At 43.7% G+C, this 25,604-nt stretch overlaps 1 protein-coding gene and 1 pseudogene across 1 annotated transcript in view; one reads left to right on the top strand and one right to left on the bottom strand.

The window, feature by feature from the left end:
- Window positions 1-6,219: 6,219 nt before the first annotated feature.
- Window positions 6,220-8,614, top strand: LOC108792967 (annotated as a pseudogene).
- A 14,393-nt stretch (window positions 8,615-23,007) lies between these two features.
- The window catches only part of SGSH (N-sulfoglucosamine sulfohydrolase), a 28,710-nt gene continuing 26,113 nt past the window's right edge, over window positions 23,008-25,604 (bottom strand). Inside the window, exon 8 of the mRNA XM_018563864.1 lies at window positions 23,008-23,623. Within this exon, the coding sequence (XP_018419366.1) occupies window positions 23,067-23,623 (557 nt within the window). The 3' untranslated portion in view covers window positions 23,008-23,066. The remainder of the gene's footprint in view (window positions 23,624-25,604) is intronic.

A 25,604-nucleotide genomic window follows, 5' to 3' on the forward strand; every position in this document is an offset into this window, starting at 1 on the left:
TTCTGAGCAACAGCATTCAGTAACAGCTATGTACAGTGCATGCTGAGATCTTATTGATCCCAGTATGTATGGCTTGCCTAAGAGTGATAGGAGTGTGATTGTTAAGCAGCTAGTGCAGAGCAGGGATGAGGTCAGTGCAGTGGCGTCGCTACAGGGGGGCAAGGGGGGACAATTGCCCCCCCTAGGTTTTCACTTGCCCCCTCGTGTGCCCCCCGCCAGGGATCGGCAAGGTGTCCTTGCAGGGTCCGCCGCGGTCGTACGGAACAGTTGGTACGTCCCAACACCCCCGTCCAATTTGATGTTTTGGTACCTTCCTGCCCACCTGCAGGAAGGGTTTTTTTCTCAGGGGCGGCCGCGGAGCACAGTGGCAGGTGAAGCACCCCAGCCTGCGCAGAGGTCAGGGAGAGCGCAGAGGTCAGGGTGTGATGGAGAGCGCAGAGGTCAGGGTGTGGCACAGAGCAGAAGTCAGTGATATCAGTACAGAGGTGTGATGAAGAGGTCAGTAAGGAAGTGCAAAGGTCATACAAAAAGAAGCAGAGGTCAGAGTGTGAAGCTGTAAGGTGTCCGACGGTTTGCGCTCCAGCCTGGAGCGCAGCACCTGTGTAACCATGACGGCGCTCGCGGCTTGCGCTCCAGTCTGGAACTTAGCGGCCGCAGTGGCCAATAAATACGAGCCAGGAGCTACACAGGGTGTTCCACTAATGGAGTGCGCACCCTGCCAGCTCCATTCACCACGAGGACTAATACCTTTACTGGCTGGAACTCTAAGCACCCAGGAGGACCCCCCACCAACAACCACCGGCTCCCCACTGCAGGCTCTTCCCTCAGGACTTCAAACCGCAAGCATCTGCCTGCCAATTGGGCTACATATTGATTGTGGATATTTGGAAGGAAGGAGCTGCCGGCGGTGACTGCTGGTACTGCAGTGTTGTACTATATACCGCCTATACATGCACTTAACTACTACTCATGTGAAACTTACCCTAACTACTTAGAACTGAGAGACTGTCAGTACTACAGGGTTGTTGAACTGTACTTTATATAAATACATTGAACTGCTACTCATGTATACCTGTCCCAAACTATATTGGATTGAATTGTCTGCCTGAGAGAAATAATATTCTCATGTGCTAACCCTTGATTGAGCAAACCTGGCAGAGGAACTACCACCTGTAATACTCACCTGAGCATCAACCCACTAACTGGGTCATTCCCATAAACCCCAGTGAATACTCTTTATTACCACTGCACCTCCTCAACTAGCAAGGGGCACCAGTTATCATTACTTAATCTTTAATTTAGTTACTGCGGTGTATGATGTTGGTAACCCCATACTCTCCGCCTAAGTCTGAGAGAGTCGCCTGGGGTTCAAACTAAGCAGCCGCAAAAGACACCGCTAACACTCAGACAGCGTGTTAGTAGTTGATGTCAAGGGACTCCGCAGTTGAGATCCTAACTAACCAACTTGGTGCGTTACATTTTAGTGGACGCCTCATGGATCCAGCGGAGCTCGCAGGACATATGGTCACCCTGTCACAGGAGGGTGGAAACCATCAACGAGACCGTACAAACTCTCCAGTTGGAAAACCAGACCCTGCGAGAACTTGTCACACAGGGCCCGGGAAATCCCCGAGAAGGACCAGAACCAAAAGGTCACCCCTCCTGAACTCTTCTCAGGAGACCGGAAACAGTTCCTGGAGTTCCTGAATGCGTGCAAATTGATGTTCGAACTACGCCCACGAACCTACCCAACAGACAGGGTAAAGGTAGTTACCATGATCTCGTACCTCAGGGGGGAGCCCAGGGCTACTACCTATCTGGAAAAAGAAGACCCGGTTCTGGATTCCTTACCTCAGTTTCTAGAAACGATGGCCCTCCTCTACGAGGACCATAGCAAACAGCTAACCGCAGAGACCGCTATCCGCAGCCTAAAGCAAGGGAGACGACCCGTAGAGGACTTTATTGCGGAATACACTCGTTGGGCCCGGGAGACCGAGTGGAATGATCTCAACCTTAGGAATCAGTTCCGTCTCGGTCTCTCCGAGGCCCTGAAGGACGAGTTAGCACGAGGGGAGTTGCCACCCACACTCGACGCCTTAATGCAAAGGGCCACCACCATTGACAGATGATTAAGGGAACGCAGAGCCGAGAGAGTCTCAGGGTTCATACCCACCCCGAGACAGGCTAGCCCGGGTCCCGTAGAAGAGAGGATGGAGATCGGGGCCATTCGGGGTCCCCTGACCGAGAGGGAGAAGTCCAGGAGACGTAACCTCAACCTCTGTTTATACTGTGCGTCTGCTGACCATACGGTTGAAGGATGCCCCGCCATACGGAAGAAACATGAAGGTAAGAGGCTGACGTTTTGTAACTTAGGCAATAGAAATAATATCACCGGTGGTTACATCTATACGTCTCTCACCTTACAGTGGGACCAAAACCGAATTATCGTTGAAGCGATGGTGGACACGGGAGCATGTGGGAATTTTATCGACATGCATCTGATAGAGTGACATAAAATTCCTCACATAAGAAGAAACGTATCGATGTCCGTGAGTTTCATTGACGGTACCACCTCTAGACCTGTCCACAGTCAGACACAACCCCTTCTGGTGACATGCAAAAATAACCACACAGAATTCCTATCCTTCGATATCATACACTCTCCTTTGTTCCCCGTTATTCTAGGGTTGCCATGGCTGCGGTTACATCAGCCAGCTCTCCTATGGGAACATGGGAAAGTCGAGTTAACCTCACGATATTGCATGGAGACCTGCTTCCCTATTAAACCCCTCATGCATGTGGGTGTGAACCAGGTCCCCACCCAATACGCAGAGTTCTCTGACGTATTCAGTGCAAAGAAGGCGGAATCCCTTCCGACACATAGGTCTTACGACTGCCCCATAGACCTGCTCCTGGGCAGTGAAATACCTACAGGGAGAATGTATCCATTGGCACAACCGGAACTCGTTCACCTTAAACAGTACCTGGAAGAGAACTTAAGGAAGGGATTCATTCGGCCCTCAACCTCCCCGGCAGCCGCGGGGATGTTCTTTGTGAGAAATAAGGACCTGAGCCAACGGCCCATCATCGATTACAGAGCGTTGTACAAAGTCACGACCAAAAACCGGTATCCCTTGCCTCTGATATCCGAACTCCTAGAAAGACTTCGAACATCCACGATCTACACCAAACTGGACTTGAGAGGCGCATACAACTTGATTCAGATCAGAAAGGGCGTTGAATGGACCCGTTACGGACTCTTCGAGTACACAGTAATGCCCTTTGGTCTGTGCAACGCTCCTGCAACATTCCAAAACTTCATAAATTATATTTTCAGAGACCTATTGGACGTATGTGTTGTTATCTATTTAGACGACATACTAGTGTATTCTGATAACCTACTAGACCACAGGAAACACGTTCGATGGGTGCTTGCCAGACTTAGTGCCCATCGCTTATACGTTAAATTGGAAAAGTGTGTATTTGAGACAACTTCCCTTCCATTTCTCGAATATATAATCTCCCCAACGGGTATCCAGATGGATCAGACAAAGATCACCTGCATCCAAAACTGTCCGACCCCTGACTCAAGAAAGCCCTACAGCGATTCCTAGGGTTCTCGAACTTCTACAGGAAATTTGTCTATGATTTCTCTGCTACCACCAAACCGCTAACCCGGTTAACTAGGGCCAAAACAAAATTCGTTTGGTCCAAGGAGACCCAATCAGCATTTGAATTGCTGAAAGACAGGTTCACTTCGGCCCCAATACTGGCCCTTCCGAATCCAAACCATCACTACGTGCTGGAAGTCGACGCATCACAAGCAGCCATAGGAGCTGTTCTATCCCAGTGGAGCTCCTTCTCAACACCACTACATCCTGTGGGGTTCTAATCCCGAACCCTAAACACCGCCGAAATCAACTACCCCACAGGGGAGAAGTAACTCCTCGCTATAAAATGTTCCCTGGAAAACTGGAGGCATCTACTAGAAGGTTCAACTCACCCTATCACAATATACACGGATCACCGTAACCTACAATACCTGAAAACCAGTAAAACATTGTCAGCCAGTCAGGTACGTTGGAGTTTCTTCTTCGACAGATTCAACTTTCAAATCACCTACCGACCAGGCTCAAAAAACGGGAAAGCCGTCGCCCTATCACGTCTGGCGGAATACCGCACCACTAACACGGCCCCCACTTGGGTCATACCACCCAAGAAGATTGTCCTCGCCACTGTGGGGTTAGAATACCAACTCAAGGCCGCTCTGGATAAGGACCTTGCCAACACACCTCCGGGACTTCGTACGGACAACAGGGGCTTCCTCTACAAGGATAACCAACTGTACATACCAACCTCTCTCACCACCCAGGTGATCAAACTCTGCCATGACTCACCTCTCGCGGGACACCCCAGCATCTCCAAAACCACAGACCTGATATGTAGGAACTTCTGGTGGCCAAAAATGACCAAAACTATTGAGGAATAAGTTTCCACGTGTGAGATCTGTGCCTCCTGCAAAAGTGACAGAAAACGGCCATAGGGCCTTCTAATGAACCTCCCTATTGCAAACAGACCCTGGGAATGGGTTTCGTTGGACTAAATTGTGGAGCTCCCCCTTTCCAGAGGAAACAACACCATCATGGTTGTAGTAGACCTGCTGACTAAGATGGCACAGTTCGTGACCCTAAAGAAGCTGCCCTCGTCCAGGGAAACAGCCGAGGCCTTCTTGTCCAACATCGTAAAACTACATGGAGTCCCTGGCCAAATCATATCAGACAGGGGTTCACAATTTGTATCCAAATTTTGGAGAGCGCTTTGTCTTAGGTTACAAGTCGACCATAGAATGTCTAGCGCTTACCATCCCCAGACAAATGGGCAGACGGAAAGAGTGAACCAGTGTCTGGAACAATATCTGAGATGTCACTGCTCATTCCTCCAAGATGACTGGGAAGGTCTACTTCCTCTCGCCGAATTCGCCTACAATAATGCTACAAGTTCCTCCACTTTACACAGTCCATTCTTTGCTAACTATGGATTTCACCCCAGACCTTTTCCTGCAATCAGCATTCCCACAAACGTTCCAGCAACAGATGACTATGTGACCACTCTGCAAACAACCCTCGAGGCACTGAAGGACAACCTCCAACGGGCGAAGGATAGACAGAAGCTTTACTACGACCGTCACAGAAGGGAGAATCCTGCATACCAGGTCGGGGACTCAGTATGGCTGTTAACGAGGAATCTTCGGTTGGGGGTACCTTCCAAGAAATCGGGAAGACAATTCTTGGGTCCTTTTCCAATAGAGTTATCAACCCCAACACGATGAGACTCACCCTTCCTCCTCGACTGCAAGTACATCCCACGTTTCATGTGTCGCTACTGAAACCATTCAGACCTAGCCCGTTCCCCGCAAGGGCTCCTCAACCCTCGCCCCTTATAGACGTCCAAGGAGAGGAGGAATTCGAGGTCGAACAGCTCCTTGATTCCAGGAGAAGACGGGGGAGGATCCAATACCTCGTCAGATGGAAGGGGTACGGGCCTCAGGATGATTCGTGGGAAGGTGAGCGGGACGTACATGCACCTCGACTCCGGAGATTGTTCCACCGTAGGTTTCACGACCGACCCTCCCCTGCCGAGGTACCCCGGAGGGGTTCCCTTGGGAGGGGGTACTGTAAGGTGTCCGGCGGTTTGCGCTCCAGCCTGGAGCGCAGCGCCTGTGTAACCATGACGGCGCTCGCGGCTTGCGCTCCAGTCTGGAACGCAGCGGCTGCCGGGCCGTCTAGTGGCTCCGCCCACTCAATGGTCAGGGTGTGATGCAGAGGTCATGGTGTGACACAGAGCGCAGTGGTCAGGGTGTGACCCAGAGCGCAGTGGTCAGGGTGTGATGCAGAGGTCAAGGTGTGACGCAGAGGTCAGGGTGTGACGCAGAGGTCAGAGTGTGACGCAAAGCAGAGAGGTCAGGGTGTGATGCAGAGGTCAGGGTGTGATGCAGAGGTCCGGGTGTGGCTCCAGCATTCTCTAGCAGCCGAGATGAATGTTCCAGCAGCGTCCTCGTGGCGTCTCCTCCCTTCAGGTCCCGTGCAGCACTCGACAGCCTGCCTATAGTAGGTGGCCAGTCTCCCTCCCAGCCAATTGGAGCAGAAGTGGGTGGAGGGAGCTGCCGTGGCGGCCGATGAGTCCGATCAGTAACACGGGCATTCGGGAAGGCAGCCGAACATGCCGTTCTCCTCGGCCGCTGAAGTAGCGTGCTTGCGCCGGCCCGATGGGCCGTTTTTAGAGTCAACAGAGAGGCCCAGTCCGCCCCTGCACGAGGCCTCGATCCACAGTAACAAAGTGCCACAGGGTGAGGCTGAACAACTTCGCCTAGAAGTGTCTGCAGCCCTGGCCAGTGCCAAACCAGCTCCGTCAAACCTGACTACACAAGAAAGGAGGATGGTCACATCCCTGAAGAAAGACAAGAGTATCACCTGTCGACTACCGATGCCTGCTGAAAAAGGAAGATGCACAGTTGTGCCTGATACATCTGACTACCATGATAAGGTGACAGCACTTCTGGTTAACACATATGAAGCTCTAAGAAGGGACCCAACCAGTGGTTACAAGAAGAAAGCTATAGATCTACTTCAACAGCTGGAAAAAGGACAAAGCCATAGATCGGCCTCTACCCTGGTGAATCCCCTCAGTGTATTTATGGACTTCCGAAGATACATAAGGATGGGACCCTTCTGAGGCCAAATGTCAGCAGCATAAACTCTGACTTATAATGTGGCAAAATACTTAGCCAGAGTCCTTGCCCCTTTGGTTGAAAATACACACTACCACATACAGAACTCTCAGGCTTTCACAAACAAAATCAAGAACTAAATATTGGGCAAAGAGGAAACAATGGTATCCTATGATGTCACATCCCTCTTCACCTGCATACCCAACACAAAAGTTAATTGGAACAGTGAGAAAACGGTTGCTACTAGACAACACCCTAGGCAGCAGAACAGAACTTAACCTAACCCAGATCAAGTGTGTGCCTTATTGGACCTTTGCCTGAGTACCACCTATTTCAAGGACAAGTTCTACAGGAAGAAACATGGCTGTGCCATGGGATCGCCAGTTTCACCTATTTTGGCGAACCTGTACATGGAGGAAGTAAAAAGCAAGGCCCTGTCCACCTTCAAGGGAATTAAACCTAGTCATTGGTTCAGATGTGTGGATGACACTTGGGTTACGATTCACAAAGAGTTACAGGCTTTCACTGACCATATCAACTTAGTGGATCATAACATCAAGTTTACGTGGGAAAACGTAAAATGCAAAACAACAAACTGGCTTTCTTGGACTGTTTAGTAACAGTAAAAGAGGGAAGGAGGCTGGAAATAGAGGTCTACCGCAGGGCTGTAGCTACCATGGTGCGAATGAGGCACTTGCCTCAGGCGCAGCTGAGAGGGGGCACAGCCAGGGCTGGCCTGGCTGCGCCCCCTCGCCCATGTTGCCATGGCGAGCACAGGGTGCCATTGGCAACCGGTAAATATGGACACCGGCACTCCAATGATAGAATACGTTTATTTAATGACGTACGTGCAAAACATACGTATTGCAACAGTTTCGGGGTCATGTAGGATTCCCTTAATCAGACAGAACAAGTGAAGGGCATCCTACGTGACCCCGAAACGTCGCAATAGGTATGTTTTGCACGTACGTCATTTAACAGACGTATTCTATCATTGGAGTGCCGGTGTCCATATTTATCTGTATTACTGGATGGCGGCCATCTGTCAACTACCGATGCACCCATCTTACTTCCAATGGATGAGCGGTCAGGAGTGCAATGGGTACATGGACTGTAACTGACCATTGGCAACAGTGGCGCCAGGCGGCCAACATAGGCCCGGCCTGGCAGGGAGAAGAGGAGCGGCACAGGTTCCAGCTTCTCCTCGGATCCCCGCTGCTCTCCCCCACCTGTATGGGCAGAGGACTCAATCTCTTTTTTTTTATTTCAAAAGGGAAATGTCAGGGGTCTAAATATTTCCCCGAAGCTCCGACAAGTAAAAAAATAAATCAATAATAAAAATAAATTACAAAAACACACACATATTACTAGACACGTGCAAAGACTAAAAATTTGTTTCGGACTAAATGAACGGAAACAAAAAATGTTTTCATTAGTTTCGTCAAACGAAACAATTTATGCTATTTTGGATTTTTTTCGTCGCATACCGCACACGTCTGTTGCGGGGGGGCACGATTTTCTGTTCTTGCCTCGGGCGCAAAAGGAGCTAGCTAGCTCGGGCGCAAAAGGAGCTAGCTACAGCTCTGGTCTACTGAAAACCAACACACGGACCAGTACCTGCTATTTGACTCCCACCACCCTCTAGACCACAAACTGGGAGTCATCAGGACTCTAAACCACCAGGCAGAGAAAATTCCCATTAGAACAGAGGCCAAGAGGAAGGAATTCAAACACCTCAGGGGGCCCTTAAAACTTGCAGGTATCCAGACTGGGCTTTTGTCAAAACAGAAAGAAGAGGAAAGAATGCCAAGGAGTACCAGTGAGGGTGAAAAGCATGACAAACTGAATAATTTGGTCATCCCATATGTAGCTGGGGTGTCTGAGTAAATCATGGGCTTTTATAAAACATCCCATCCCTGTCTGCTTTAAACCCAGCAATACACTGACAATATAAAAACAAAAAAGTGCCAAGGGCAATCGCTCCTCAGAGAGATGTAGTGATGGGTATGCTGCAGGATGCTGCCCCACTACAGCCAAGGGGACTGTGGAGTCTGAAAAGAAAGCAAAGGAGAGGGCACCTTTCCTGGTGCAGATAACTTTTTTTTAAGATAGTCGTAGCAATAAAAAAAGGTACTCACAAACGTGATAGGATAAAAGCCATAAGATGTTGGGTAAATGGCAGGCAAGTGGACATCAGCAAAGCAGTTCCTATGTGCGATCATAGAGATTGGCGTTGACGCGTTTCCGGGGCAAGCCCCCTTCATCAGAACATATCGCCTCCATCCTCGACATAATCTTTAAGGTATGTCTGGACAATCGGAAACGGGCCTCAAGGGCTCGTCATAATGCAGATGGACCGGACGGTCTCCACCTGGGGGAGCTCTAATGGGTGGAGTGAGGCGGCCAACCAATGGGAGCCGGACCATGTCGGGCTCCACCCACTGGATGTCACCACTGCTCCGTCCACTCACAGCGCCCAAAAACAGAACGAGCTGATCAAATACAGCCCGATGACAACAAAAGGATGCCGTTGACAGCTGTCGCTGGAGACCGTGACGCTGCAGGGAAATAATCCCCAAAGGTGGATAAACGAAAGGAAGGAGGACCTATGAAAAGCTGGTGACCACCACATACATGTAATCTACATCAAACATATTATAAACAACAGAAGAGTACCATAATGTGAATGTGAAGGAGCTGCACACTGAATACACTGTATGGATAATAGACTGTATGGATAATGACATGAAGGGGAAAGATCAGACCACATGTCAAGAAAGACACATTGTGATATTGCAAGAGTTGTGTGTAAGAGTGTCAAGACCGCAAAGGATGAGAGGTGTGTGCATGGAGTGTGATGGATGGAATGGACGACCATGGACCCCCACCAGAAAGTTAGAGATGACACCAACTCTAGGCCCTCATTTAGACCCATGGGGTGTAAGCTGTTCAGGGAGTAAATCCAGAAAGCTTCTCTCTGGCCTAATTTTTTGTAGCTCACACCCTCATCTAAAATTCTCTGGAATCATCTCTATGCCAAATACTTTCAGTCCCTCAGGATTGGAACTGTGGACCTCTAAGAAATGTCTGGGCACTGAGGGGTCTTCTGCTTTCTTGAGGATCTTCCTCTTGTGCTCACCAAACCTGGTTCTCAAAGTTCTAATTGTGCGCCCCAAATATAATTTGCCACATGGGCAAATAATGCCATAGATGACAAACTGTGACGCACAGTTTATGAAGTGCCTAATGGGGAACCTTTTACCCCCTGAGTGGGAGACATCCTTTTTTCTATGCCAGGGAAAAGGGCATGCTCCACAACTGTGCATGCTGCATTTACAAACACCCTGTTTGGCCAAATATACTGGGCAATATACTTTGGGGAAACTGGGGAGAGAATTCTTCAGAATGGGGTCCTTCCTGAGGATGCGCCAATGATTCATAAGTACTTTGGAGATCTCATAAGCTCCATCGTTGAATTGCGTACAGAAGCTAATATTGTAAGATTCTCTGCCACCACGTACTTTATTTGAAATGGGGACCCGATGTTTATTGTAGGCCTTCTTGATCAAATTGGTATCATATCCCTTATCCAGAAACGTCTTGGTTAGGACATCGCCCAGAGCCTCATAGTCGGAAGTGCATGTTCACCTGATCCTGCCAAACTGGCCATCGGGAACATTCTTAATCCATCTCGGATGATGGTTGCTCTTCGCATGAAGTGCGTTTTGGAGGTAATCCTACCAGTGTCATCGACTCCCAGTTCAAGGTCTAAGAAGACCAATAACTTATCATCTACTACAGATGTAAAGTCTAATTTGAAGGGATTGCCCTCACAATAATCCACAAAGGCTAAAAATTCTTTATCAGTACCATCCCAGATGATAATGATGTCATCAATATATCTGGCGAACAAGACTATATTGGATCCAAATGGGTTATTAGACCAAATATGAGACCCTTCCCAAAAGCCCATGAGCAAGTTCGCATAACAGGGGGCAAAACTTGCACCCATGGTAGTGCCCTTTAGCTGGATGTAGTAGGTTTCTAGAAACGAAAAATTGTTTGTTTGTGTATTAGCACAAATTCTATGGCTTCTAGGATAAAGTTGGCTTGGGTGGAATTAAAATTGCCTGATTTGGCCATAAAGTGCTGAACAGCTCTAAGACCGAACTGATGCTCTATGGAAGTATATAGGGAGGCTACATCCAGGGATGCCCATAGGTAACCTTGCTTCCACTGGTACTGTTTCAGGATTTCCAGGATATGCCCAGAGTCTGACATAGGTGGGGAGATCTACCACTAACGGCTGTAGAAAGGCATCTATGTAACTAGTCAAGTTGGAAGTTAAACTATCCATCCCTGCTATTATGGGTCTACCTGGTGGTCTGGTGAGATGTTTGTGAATTTTAGGTATATGGTAGAAGTATGGGATACAAGGATGTTGAACCGAAAGGAACTTGTATTCAGACTTCAGTAGTACCCCTGTGGAATAAGCATTTCTAAGTAGCTCTTCCAATATCCTTTTAAATTCACTGGTAGGATTACTTGTAGTTTGGCATATGTGGAAGTGTCTGACAACAATCTAATTGCTTAATTGATATAGTCAGTTTTATTGAGAATACTAGACCTCCCTTGTCCTCCTGTTTGATGACTAGATCTGTGTTACTACTGAAGGATTTGATGGCTACCTTTTCCTTATGGGTAAGGTTGGTGACTCTACCTCCTTTTCTCGAGCACAGTCTCCTAAAGTCAGTGTGTACCAGTTGGTAAAAGGTGGAGAGGAAGCTCCCTTCGGAGTGGTGGGGATGGAAATTGGACTGGGGTCTAAAGCTGGTATGTCTAATGTCAGGATCAATACATGGTAAAGATTCAGGTGGAAAAATCGAGTCCATACCATAATTCTTCAAGATCTACGAGAGCCTGTTCGTCATAACGTGGGTCTATCTCTGGATCTACTCCATCTATTGTTGGTGCAGAGTGAGTCAATGTAGCATTTTTCAAAATTTTTCTGAAATAAAATTTATCTGCACCAGGAAAGGCGCCCTCTCTTTTGCTTTCCAGCAATACACTGAGGAAACAACTGGTTCACCCAAAAGACCCAAAGCCAAAACACAAGATGAACAACATTGTGTACACAGTCCAGTGCCGCGTGGAGTGCTCAGAATTGTATGTCAGTAAAACAAAACAGCAGCTACACCAGCATATGGCACAGCATAGAAGAGCCAAACCCTCTAGGTCAGGATGCGGAAGTATATCTAGTGTGATGGGTTCATGGACTGTTGTCAGAGTACCTATCACAAGATGGCTCATGGCCCAGTAATGGCCTCTAGCCTGATACTGTACAGCTATTGGTGTAAAAAGTTCCCTAAGATGTCCCTTTCTTCCTTTCCCTTTCTTCCCATTCCCATCCTATTTTTACTTAACCACTTGAAGACCAGGTGTTTACACCCCCTTCCTGTCCAGGCCCTATTTCAATATTCAGCGCTGCAGTACTTTGACGTTTATTCAGTCATGCAACGCTGTACTTAAATACATTTTATGCCATTGTTTGGGGACAGATAGAGCTTTCTTTTGGTGGTATTTAATCACCACTGGGGTTTTCATTTTTTACTATATAACAAAAAAAGTACCCTACATTTTGGAAAAAAAACCTGTTTCTCTATAACATGTTATGAAACATTACCCATTTTTTTTGGTAAAAAAAAACAAACATAAAAGATGGGGTTACGTCGGGTAAATAGACAAACATGTCAAGCTTTAAAATTGTGCGCATGTGAAAAATCGCAGAACGACCACACCCAAAATTGGCCAAATTTTTTTATTTGTGACTTTTTTTATGCTTTAATAAAAAAAAAAACGTTTTTACACTTAAAGTGACATTAAACCCTTAGATTTTTTAACATAAAACAATACTGTAATGTGCGCCTTACTGTAATCCATGGTTGTTTCCCTTCTCTTTGCTGCTCTTTCTTTTAAATCTGTATCTGTTCTCATGCTCTGCAGAACGTCTGTTTTGCAGCAGACTGCCTTGTCTCAGGAATGGATACACGGTGTCTGTGTATAGGTTTGTATAGGCTTGTAACCTGAGCCAGCACTACAGGAAGAGGCCCTGAGCTGAAAAGGGAAGTTCTCCCCAAGCATGAGAAGACATGAGGATTTAAAAGGAAGAGCAGCAAAGAGAAGGGGAACAACCATGGATTACAGTAAGGCACACATTACAGTATTGGTTTATGTTAAAAAATCTGGGGGTTTAATGTCACTTTAACTTTATTGCTATCACATAGGGGACTAAGAAATCCCCTATGTGATAGCCAATTCACATAACAGGTCCTCTTTATGGAGACATAAGGGGTTTCTAAGACCCCTGTCACCTAGGGACCCCCAGAGAAGCTGATGAAGCAGAGGTCGGCGGTGTGACGCACAGTACAGAGGTCGGCGGTGTGAGGCACAGTACAGAGGTCGGCGGTGTGAGGCACAGTACAGAGGTCGGCGGTATGACGCACAGTACAGAGGTCAGCGGTATGACAGGGGGGGAACTGTCGATGCTTATGCAGCGGTGATCGCCGTGTCAGTTCTCTCTTCTCATCAGCCGCTGCTATAAAGCGGCCGAGGAGAAGAGGACATCACGCATGCAAGGCGTCATGTAACGTCATGCTCCCCGCCTCTTTGGTGGCACGCATTCGCAGAACGTGCCGGTGGCTAACATGGCCGCTGGACATTCTCAAACAAATTATTATGTGCCTGAATACATTTTTTGTATATTCGGACATATAGTAAATAAAATTTAACATGTAGTCTGGGTTTTATGTTCTGCTTTTTATTTTTACTTTTCCAGATGCACCTACTTGAAATAAGGGTGTCGGCATGACATCCTGACACTTTATTTTTATAGACTCTATTTTAGTTTGACATTTATTGTTTACCACTTGTTTGCCTTGTTGTTTTATGTAATAAGAATACTTATATTGTGCCTACAAGTTTAATTCCTTTGAATAAAAGTTTTATTTTTGTCATACTTTTTAATATGTTTCTTTGGGGCTTAACAAAATGGGAGTCTTTTTTTTGGAGGGGATGGGTGTGGTTACTAAGGGGTGTGGTTACTGAGGGGTATGGTCACTGAGAACAGACCCCAATTGGAGTGCAAATCGTTATTTCTTTAAAGCATTTTATTTGTGTCTGCATGCGTTTGCCAAGTGTATGTTCACACATTTTCAGCTTGTGCTGTCCTCCATTTTGCAAAGAGGAGGCCTGGTAGTTGCACATAAAAACAGATGGCAAAATGCTTCAAAAACGCTAGAAAACACCTTTTGCCGGATCACCTGTCACACGTTTACAGGCATCACCATTGAAACCCATGGGGCTCAAACTGCAGAAAAGTAGCTCATGTACTTTATCCAGTGACAGGCATTTTGCTGCAGGCGATAGGATGCTCAGATGTGAACAGGGGCCACTGAACAAAAGAAATCCTCTGTTTGAGCTTCATAATGCGTATTAACCCTTTCAGCTACAAAACACCTAGGTGTAAAAAGGAACCACTGTGGAACCACTCAGAAATCCAGTATCAAAAGACTGTTTGCTGGCAAGGCAAATGAGAAAGAAAAAAAAAACACCCACAACTTATAGTTCATATTGGGAAACCATCAAATTGCTCATTCTTTTTTTTGTGCTCTCCCTTAAACCACGGAATGGACTGGACAGATTTGTCATGTGCTATATTCATCAGATTGCAAATTTTATATGCTCTAACTTTGCATTCTTTGAAGATAAATTGATACATATATCATATACATCTTTGTAAATAAGTGTATATCATATGTATCTGTTAACTTTCACTTAGGACTTTCCCTGTTTAAAGATGAGCAGGCCATCATAAGCACACATGTCTATAAACACCAAGGACCCGTTCACACTAGCCCGTCTCCTAAAACACTCCATTACAATGTGCACATTTAATCCTTGACCCCACACAGCAGCGCAGTGTGTTGCTCTGCCGTGCAGCGACATGCAGTGTTTGCATTTTATTGCAGCGCTCCACCCATGAGACCCACATTGTAGTGTGAATAGGACACATAGAAAACAATTGTTTACTATGTGTATTTGCAGTGAACCGTGTTGATCCAGTGCAGTAAAATGCATGTCACCACAGTGTGAGAGTTCTGGGTTTAATGTACTATTTATTAGGCTATTATGAAATCAGCCCTGTATAAAAAGAAACTGCAGGAATGGAACAAACTAGGGCACACATTTGCAATATGTTAGAGAATTTTATGTGTAAAAATCCCCCACAGGTAGAAATTACTATACATTCACACATAAGCACACTATTTGTCTAAGAGATCATTAAGACATTTATAAAGCAGCTTTCACAAAAGGGGTTAATCATTCACCTAATTTAAGGGGAAGAGAAAAAAAAAAAAGAAGATCTAGGAAGATTCACCAGCAGTGTGTTGAAGGTCATATTAAATGCTTTATGAATATGCCTTTAAAATATATGTAATCAGCGTAAGAGCCACTTTAGCTGGATGATTTTGTAGCAGTGATTCTCTGCCACTACAAATTGCTAATACCAGCAATTGAACAGCGATTTGTAGCCAATAATCACTATATTTGCTGGTAAGAAGCAGTTTGTTTACAGCTACAGGTCAAACGCATGCACCATCATTACATAGGTGCTACAAATTTCTCTTCAGTGATTTGTAGCTAAAGCAAAGCGGTGAAAACTGCAAAAAAAATCACTGAGCTACAAATTGCTTTAAAAATAGGGATTTACTGATTCCATAGAAAACCGAACAAAAAAGAGCTGTGATCAAATCATCCATCTTATATGACCCAAGATCGTCTGTCATTATATATTCATTTTACTGCTGTTGCCTGGTTGTCTCCGGCTTCACTTTAACTTGTAATCTGTGTAATGATTTCACAACTGCTGATCTGCATGGTAACTAACATGTTCTGAAGCAGCAAGCAATACCATCTTTCCTTTTCTCAGTAAGGCTTGGAACTGGGAAAAAAATTCATGCAATTGTGGAAAAAGCCTTTTTAATGAGAAAATGGAAAGAAGTTACACTTTAGTACTTAAGGGTTAGAACACACTTTTGTTATTTGGTGCATAACATTATGTGAATTTGGATGTTCCGTGCCATTAGTTTTCAATGGCCCCCCAGCACACAAGCAATGTAGTGCACCACAATACACTATGCATTGCACCAGAAAAAACATCCCTTGCCTTGGAACATTTTTTTCGCCCATTAATAAGCATTATAAAAAGTGACTGTAATAAATGTATAACAGAGTGTTCAAACATTTAGATGTCCATTTGGGGGGATATCAGTCCTGTCACTCAGCAAAGTTATGCCAAACTGGAGCACTGAAACCGCTACTGTGTTAAAATACAAAACCTGCCCTTAACCTCTCAATTGTGCTTGTGTCTGGGGTTCAAAGTGGTCTCATTCTGACTAAGTCTGTCTCTAATATACTAAAACTCTTTCAGGTACAAGATAGCAAATACAAAAAAAGTCCTTCTCTATGCTAAATATGCATCTAATTTTGCTTAATAAATATTTCTCTGCACAGATGACTGAATTTTACAAAAAGCAAATCTTCAGCTCGCATCACAAGCAATTACTACAACATACTAACCCTACTGCTTGTTCAGGGAGACCTTAAATAGCTTTGGTCAGATAGCCTAGCCAATGGCAACAACCTGATACATAATGAAGGTGTGTCAATGATTGCAGGTGAAGGTAAAGAAACCAATAATTGTGGGTTCATGTTGATTGCTGGGAATCTTAAAGAGAGCCTGTCTTTTTAGAAATATTCATTCATTAAAGTAAAATTTTATTTCTACTCTACATATTTTAGTTCCAGTTATAACATTTATTTTTACATAATTTTTTTGTTACTTTCATGTATCACGTTTTATGCTAGCTATACTATATTTTCATTACTCTGTAATATACAGCTTTATAGAGTCTACTTTTATGCCAGCTTCACATATATGCACTACAGTACCACATGTGTTTTAAAGCATGTTACTGCAATGGATGGCCATATTGGATGGCACGTAAGCACACTTGCACTGTAGCACACCATAATACACAATAATGCATTGCTGTGCATTGTGGTGCAATGTGTTGGCAGATATTGGGCAGATGCATTTTTAGGCATCGCATCAAGTGTGAATGGGTGTGCAGGAGTTATCTATATATCACCACTGTTTCTGACTCACCATGATAACACTCAGCATCATAAAAACTTACTTGCACAAAAATTAAAACGTTTTTCCCTAGCAACTAATAATAATGAGCTGAAGGTGCTTGGGTTTAATCCTTTCGCTAATCCCTTCTTTCCATTTTTTTACACATGTTATAATCCACATTTTAGGCCTGAAAATTACTTAACCCCCCCCCCCCCCAAAAAAAAGATTATACATTTTCTGAAAGCAAACACCCTGTAGAATAACTTGGTGGCAGTTGCAATTTTTTATGTTGCACAATCTTAGAGTAAATCTTTATCAAACCCAAAAATTTAGTAAAAAGTGCACTTAAGTTAATTTTAGTGCCCAAAAACACTAAAGCCCCTACAGGTCACCAGTCTAGAGATACCCATAAATATTGGCCCTAGAATTATTGGTCTCACTCTGGCATGCGTGGTGATACCCAACATGTCACTTTTGTAAGTAGGCGCACCCGATGCATATTTACGTAAATACGCGCACAATTGCGTGGGGGGACTTTTTAAAATAAGTTTTACAATATTTTTATATTCATTTTGTTTCATTTTATTTAATTGCTATCACATAGGGGGGCTTACAAGCTCCCATGTGATAGCATATTAGTGGTGACAGGAAGGGATGAACCGATATCAGCTGAAAATGGCACTTTTGGCAAAATGCTGAAAGTGCCGTTTTTTGCCCGAAATAGCGGAGCATCTGCTTTCTCTCCCCCACGTCGGGCGCTGCTGTGTGCCCCAGGGGGAGGAGAGAAACTGTCACAGGAGGCCAATCAGTGTGGGAGGAGAGCGCTGTGAGATGCCGGCATCTCTCCTCCTTGCACAGCCCAGCCTCCTGTTACAGATCAGGAGAGCGGCGGTGTGGGGGCGGAGAAAGCGATCAAAGCTGTCACAGGAGGCTGGCCAGCAGTGTGGGGGAGGAGTCAGCTATCAGATCGAGATCTCCTCCGCTCGCAACGCCGATCCAGGATGAAGAGCGGGTACAAACACTCAACAATCAGTGATCGCTGAGTGTTTGTATATAATTGAGGACAGAGACAGATAATTGAGGTCTGTTTAGACCTATATTATTTCCCCAAAGCCCCTAAAAGTAAAGTAAAAAATAAAAATATTTAACAAAAATAAATATAACAAACACATTAACAGTTTATAAAAAATATAATATTTTTTACATAGTTACATAGTATTTGAGGTTGAATAAAGACATTAGTCCATCAAGTCCAACCTATTAGGATTAAAATATGTAAACGTTACAAAACAACCATTTTCGGTTTTGGTTTCGGACAGCCTTTTTTTTATTTCGGTTTTGAAATTTTCGTTTCGGTGCACCTCAACTGACAGGTACTCTTTAATGTGATTATAGGGGTCTAAGAGACACCTAGAATCACCTTTTCACTCACACATATCGTGCTCCAATAACTTATTGCTCAGCTTTTGCAGCCAAGCAAGGACAGCTACGGGATAGGAAGTGATGCAGTGTGCGTCGCTCTTGGTCCCATTCAGCAGGGAGGAGATTAGCAAGGGGATGTTTGTCGGTCTCCTCCCCATCGTCTCGCCGGCACCCAAGATGCTTGTCCTGGGCCCGCAGGAGAGGCGGCAGAGCCTGAGAAACAAAGAGGGGGTGTCGGGCGGGGGGCGGCCCTGGGAAGTGATCTGGCAGCAGCAGCTGAGCCGCAGGAATCTCTTCCATTGCAAAGCCGACAGCCGGTTTTACAAATTTAAACGAGGCCCCAACGAGTAAAGCCACTGTTTAATGGGGCCCGCTGCCGCCGATGTATGACTTACGTCAGTGGCAGCGAAATAGTTAAAGAGGGTTGTTCATCAAATTCAACAGAAAATCCACAAACTGCAAACTATAATCAAAATTCCAATTAAGTCTAAGGAGGGGGTGCAAATCTTGATAATCAATTCTGATCATTTTTAAGGCTAATAGGTAAGAAATTGTCAAACATAGGGCATGAGGAGCTGGGCACTACCAAAGGGACCATGTCCTAATAAGAAAAAAATTAGAGGGCCCTACATTTAATGTGACTTCAAGACATGGGAAAAACAACATTTCTTCATATTATAAGCTTGGGGAATCCCATTAAGCTATATGTGGTGGCACATCACTATACGATTCTCCTGTACAGCATTATTGACACCAGATTAAATAGACTGCATGTATAATATATTTTTTAACTTCTAAATTATTCTATGGCTTACATACATCAGCAGTGCCCCAAACTGATTGATTAATTTAAACTTGGAAAAAAAAGTCATTATTAGGTACCATTTGCTGCAATACATGATTTTCCATCTGGCAGTAATATGCCAAAATTTAGATTTGGAAGCAACAGACACAACATATATAAAAGTTAAAACATTTAATTTCAAATAACAAATACATTGAAAGCCCTAAACTTTGTACTAATTGTGAAACAGTGGTAAACTTGTGAAACTGTTTCATAGTATAGCCTGAGACCATACTCTAGCTCTTTAGCTGTCCATAAAGTTTAACAAAATGTCAAAACCAAGTGCACAAAAAAGCTTCAAAACCACAAACCCACACAAGTTAGATTTTATCCTCAGACAATAGTTAAGCATATTGCACAATAACTGGGAAGTACAGTAAGTAGCTTGACTGGGCAGCAATGTAAGAGGGAGATATTAGTCATTAAAAAAAAAAAACTACAAATGTTTTAATTATCAGACAGCAGCCAGAAATTTTGTACATAATTACTGCACAGTTTGTAAGAGGGAAAGAGTTGAAACACAGCACGTTATGTAAGTGTGAAAGACAAGGCAGTTTTTATTGTAAAATAAAAATTACAGTGTATTATGTCAGAGATAAAACAAAGAAATGCTATACATACGTGATGACCAGCAGGTAAGCTTTTTTACTTAGCTGCAAATAAAGAAGAGACCAGGCAGATTTTATTACAAAATCAAAATTTGAGAGCATTATTTCAGAGAAAAAATCCAGAAATATCACAAATTTGATGCACGCTATATAAGCCTTTTTAGTGAACCAAAAGTTAGGAGGAAGATTTTATCTTTATGATTTATATATTTTAATGTATTATTTCCGAGGCAAGAGCGATAAATATTTTATAGACACACTACGTATCATGTAAGCGGTTTTGCTAGGCTAAAATCAAATAGGAAGAGACAAGGCAGTTTAAAAAAAAAAAAAAAAATGACAGTGTTTTATGTTATAAACAAAAGCCACAATTATTGTGCAAATACACTGCACATCATGTGAGCCTGTTTCCAAGCCAACGATGTAAGAGGGAGAGGCAAGGTAGATTTTATTATGAAATACAATTTACAGTGTGATAAATGAATAGCCAAACACTGAAGGATCCCTACTTAACCTTAACTGTATTAAGATCCTGCCATGCTGCACAGTACCTGTATTACATCCCTCTAACACATGTAATTCAGGAAGGGGCTTAATAGTACAGAATTTATGGTGTGATATTTTTGAGACAAAGGTCGAAATAGACTCCAAAGTCAGCAGTGAAGCAGTTGGAGGAGGTTGTATTTAAAAGGGACACACAGCATACAGCTTTTCATCCAAAAACATATCTATGTGAATATATGTCACAGAAGAAAGGAAGGTGTATTGTAAAAAGTTCATTGACAACAATGCATGTAGATCTCCATGCCAACTATACACAATAAAGTGTATTATTGCACTCTAAAAAGGAAAGTTTATTGTGAACACTGCATAGGGATTATGTATCCTATTTCTGGCAGGACTTATTTGGTACACCACATCCCCATTTATCTTTGGAGGCAAAAAAATGTTTTATAATCTTTGACTAAGCCAGAATTAATAAGCTAAAGATGTCAGATGCAGTATTTCTACAACTTCCTGTAGGCCTGTACTATACTTACTGTATGTCTCCGCCGGCATTCGAGTGGAGCCCCACCCTAACCAATCATCTCTAATGATATTATTCGCTCTCTTCCCTCCTTCAGCCGGGAGATTCAAACAACCAGCGTAATGTGTAGAAGCCGGCTCCCTGACACTGCAATGACTACTCCTCTCTCTCACAGCAGACAACCAAGTCTTCCTGGACAAATCGTGCCTTCCCCTCTCTGCACTACTTCACAGAGCTAAGTCACCTTCCATTGCATCCACAGCTACACAAACTCAAGCCTTTATTACCAGCTGCTTCTGACTTTCTGTGTGCACTCTGCATTATTTTTGGATCAGTTGACATCCATCACACACCTAAGGATTAGTTATAAAAAGGCCTCAGTGCCTAAACCACTTCCTCATTTAGCAAAGGGAAAAAACCTTTAAATGTATTTAAACCTTCACAGGCAAAACTAAAGCAACCCCACCATATATCTGTTATGTTTTCCTACTCACACAGCATACCTAAAATATTAAAAATAGAAAGACTAAGGACAGACTGAGTTTCCCTTTATTAACATACAATGAAAGAAGCCAACCCTCTAGTTCTTTACCTCTTTGTTAGGGCAGATGGTATTCAAATCTAATTTACAAATGATAAATGAGATCTGCTAGCACAGTACAAACATGGCTAGTTATCGTAACCATTAACCTCCCCACCCCTCCCTGTATTCCAGAGGAAAATTCGGTACAGAGAACAAATTTTCTTCAATAATTCAGTATGTTTTATGCAAAAAGCAATTGATTTTTTAAAAAATCATGTGTTAGTTATGCTTCTCGTATGTAGTTGTGCCACAATCTTTATTAATTTCAATGAAAAGTCTATACCTAGCCAGGATGAGTAGGGACAGGTGGGTATTTTGCTTTTGAGGGCTGTTGGAGATGGGCGTTGAAGCCTAGTAATGGCACCAAAAGAGTAAAACGTGTCGCAAACATGCATTTCAACTCTTGCATATAATGAAAAAGCTGTAGCTACTTTAACTGAAAACTGCATGGCAAAACACTTACAGGGTTATTCACAAAAAGGTGAAGAGGTTGGAGAAGGCAGGAGAAGTGAACAATCTAGGCCAAAATAGCTGAACTGGAAAGTGCACTGAATTGGAGAAGTTTTCCAAATCAGCTATGTTGTCGTAGATTGTTCACTTCTCCTGCCTTCTCCAAACTCTTCACCCTTCTGTGAATAACCCTGTTCGTATCCTGCACTTCTGTATTGTATCAGACTTACTCTGTATACCACTGTATCCTGAATCCCAGCACTGCAACAATCCCGCCCCTCTGTTTTACATACTTCTTCCCTACCTGCCACTGACTCCAGTATCTCAGTGATGTAACGGTTTTCGTTGTTTCCTTCGTAGTTCTGTCAGCTGTGTCTGCAAGGGTGAGGAAGAAGGCAGCAACCTGAGAGCTGTCCTGCAACGAAACATAACTCCCCTTGCATAGGGGGCTCTGCTGAAGACCTAGCGCTCTTTAGACTCTGTGCCTCTATCACACTCATGCCAAACATGCAGTCACTCTATCTCTATGTTCCCTATGTACAGTGCGCCAGGTGTCATTCCAGTTTGTCAGTTCCTGGCGGTCTCGAAACCCCAGAGCCACATTCTTAGTGACTATGGTTCCCAGACCGTGACATTTTATATTGTAGCAAACCCTCAGAGGAAGTCTGAAACCATTGTTTGGATGTGTAGAGACTGTAAAAATAGTTGGGTATGTTTTCTCACTGTATTCTCAGAGATGTAAAAAGCCATAATGCGATTTAAAGGAAAAGTATTGAGAGAGTAGAATGTACTCTACTACCACATAAAAGTGCTGTATTAGAAAGGTCATTGTTTTATATAGATCACTAGACTGTATATCAATTAAAAGAACAGCCATCTTATTGTTACTACACTGTCTCCATGTTTCTGGCTGCACTCTGTATTTCATAACGCATTGGCAATGCTAAAAAAATAAATGGGAAACTGTTAAAATTGTTTGACAGTCTAATTCATGAACCTCAAAGGCTTCTTTTTTCCCCCAAAGTGGAAGTGATCCCCTTATCTTCCCCGTAAGATGGTAAACTGACCCAGATGACCTCTTTCCTTTACACTTCTAAGTTCTAAGTGTTTTATGGTTCTCCAGACAGGAAATTAAGACACTTTTCTACTATTATTGTCTATATATACACACACAAGTGTAAGGTCTCATTGAACAGAAGTTAGCATGTTAAAGTTCATTGTAAAGTGGACGACACTGTGGATTTAGTTTTTCCTCCAAGACTCCATCAGGTGCACAGACCCAGGGGTCCGATGTCTCCCACTGCCATTTCTTTAGCATCCCCTGCATAGTGAATAATATGTCATGGTAGTTTGGATCACCAGCCAAATTTTTAAGCTCTTCAGGATCTTTTGATCGGTCATACAACTCCCAGCGGTCTCTATAATAATAGTTGTGAAGGGATTTAAACCAGTTTGTGGGCAGTCCAGACACAGTTCTGTTTAGCAGGTCTTGATAAGTAGGCGATACATAAAAATCTTGATCAATAGGAAATGGCATCTTGAAGTTTAGGTTATGTATAAGAAGATACTGCAGGTGCTGGACTGATCTCATTGGATAGTACATGGTAATCTCATGGTGAGACTGGCTGCCAAACACAGTTGTCCAGGGCTGTTCTGATTCCATAGCGGGGAGGAGGGATTTTCCACTCAGCTGTACAGTCTTACCAAAGAGTTTGTAGTTGGGATACTGAATCGAAAACCAATCTAAAACTGTTGGGGTGATATCTAAACAAGTAGGCAAAAAATGTCAGATTTACTACTCATTTTGTTACAAGTACAAATTTAATATGCAGTAATAAATTATTATTAAGTTTTAAATATTAAATGTTCAAAACATACATCTTCCACACCAGACATACATGTGTGGATTCTCAGCCAACCATAGATATGGAAAATTACTTGACCAAAGCATAATTAAATTGTAACTATGGGCAAAAAAAATCCCATATAGAATGCAATTGTCAAAAGCATTAACACTGAAGTTTTTTCTTTGTTCCCCCTGTAACTGTAGTTTTATAACTTGTTGATTTGGTCAGTAGATACGTAATTTTTCTTTTCCTGTATATCTAGCAAAAAGTGATAGTGATAGTTACATGGTTAGGACAAACCAACTTATACTGGCAGGGGTGCTTACAATGTTTAGCTTTTATTCATATGCTTTGCACACTTTTTCCAAAATAAAAAAAACCTGTTGTTTTAACTGCTTAAGGGCTGATTCACACCATAACCAGTGCGTTCTGGCACAGTTCGTGCCTGGAATGCACTGGGTCGTATAAACCTAGCCTCCTGTGTTCTGGGGTTGGAGGGGGCGTGGTGATGCCATTCTGGTCAAGGGCACCGCAGACCCACCTTCTGCCTACAATGCGATTGTGGGAGGCGTGCCATTGACATGAATGGCACCACCACGCCCCCTCCAGCCTCAGAACCCAAGAGGCTTGGTTTATACGATCCAACTGAATGCACTGTATATAGCGTGAACCGGCCCTCAAAGTCTTAGTTGGTTCAATTTGTTTATCTTTTACTTAAAGAACATTTATAACCACATTTCTATCTTAAAGTGGCACTAAATGGAGGAGTTAAATGTTAAAAATGCATTCAAGTACCCGGACTACTAACAAAAATGTATCTTATTTGTGAATTACTCAGCTATAGATCCTTAACTCATCTCTGAATTCATACTGACCCTGTTCTTCGATTTGGAGGGTGGCTACCTTTGTTCCCCATGGTCCTGTGATGGACTATAATCATACATTTACAGGGTTTTTTCACAAAAGGGTGAAGAGTTTGATGAAGGCAGGAGAAGTGAACAATCTAGGACAAAATAGCTGATTTGGAAAAATTCTTCAATTCAGCTCACTTTCAAGTTCAGCTATGTTGTCCTAGATTGCTCACTTCTCCTGCCTTCTCCAAACTCTTTACCCTTTTGTGAATAATCCTGTTAGTTTACTTATTTTTTATTGAGATTGTAGTCCATGATGGGAGCAAACTTGGAGTGGTTACTTTACAGCACACACAGGGACCATGGGGAACAGAAGTAGCCACCCTCCAGAAGGAAGCGCAGTGTCCGCACCAATTCAGAGATGATTTGAGGATCTACAGCTGAGTGACATCTGTTGTGTTTTACCTTAATGCATTCTTTGCACTACCTTTACATGTCCCCCCACCTCTAAACACTTACTTACACTGCATGTTCACTGCCGCAGGTATCCTGAAGTAAAGAAAAAAGATCCAGAGCCTACAGAGAGCAGGGCAGCGATAGGGTGCTGCACCTGCCTATCAAGATCATGTGAGGAGGCGGGAACTTGGGCGTGGCTTGTCGAGTGCTGTGTGTGTCAATGGACACACACAGCACAGCTGAATTCCTGACCGGGAGTGGGCACATATGGGTGTCTCCTTTGCAAGCTGCAAAGAAGGAGACACCCGTAAATAGGAGGGGAGGGGCCACAGTACCCAAAGTAAATAAAAGTAAATAAAACAAACCACTATACAAGCACAAGTGGATCTACTCTGGAGGATTAAAAAAAAAAAACAAGGGTTTAATCTTACTTTAAGGTACTTGAATGCCTTTTTTTTAGATTTGACTCCTGAGTTTAAGTAGATGGTAGATTTTGGTATAAATGTTCATATAAAAAATTTTGTTTGTTTGGTTTTACATTGGATTTCAGAATGAAAGGAGTTTTCACAAAAAAAAACAACGCATTCATTG

Source organism: Nanorana parkeri, unplaced genomic scaffold, assembly GCF_000935625.1.
Source record: "Nanorana parkeri isolate BGI_ZX_2015 unplaced genomic scaffold, ASM93562v1 scaffold706, whole genome shotgun sequence".
NCBI lineage: Eukaryota > Metazoa > Chordata > Amphibia > Anura > Dicroglossidae > Nanorana > Nanorana parkeri.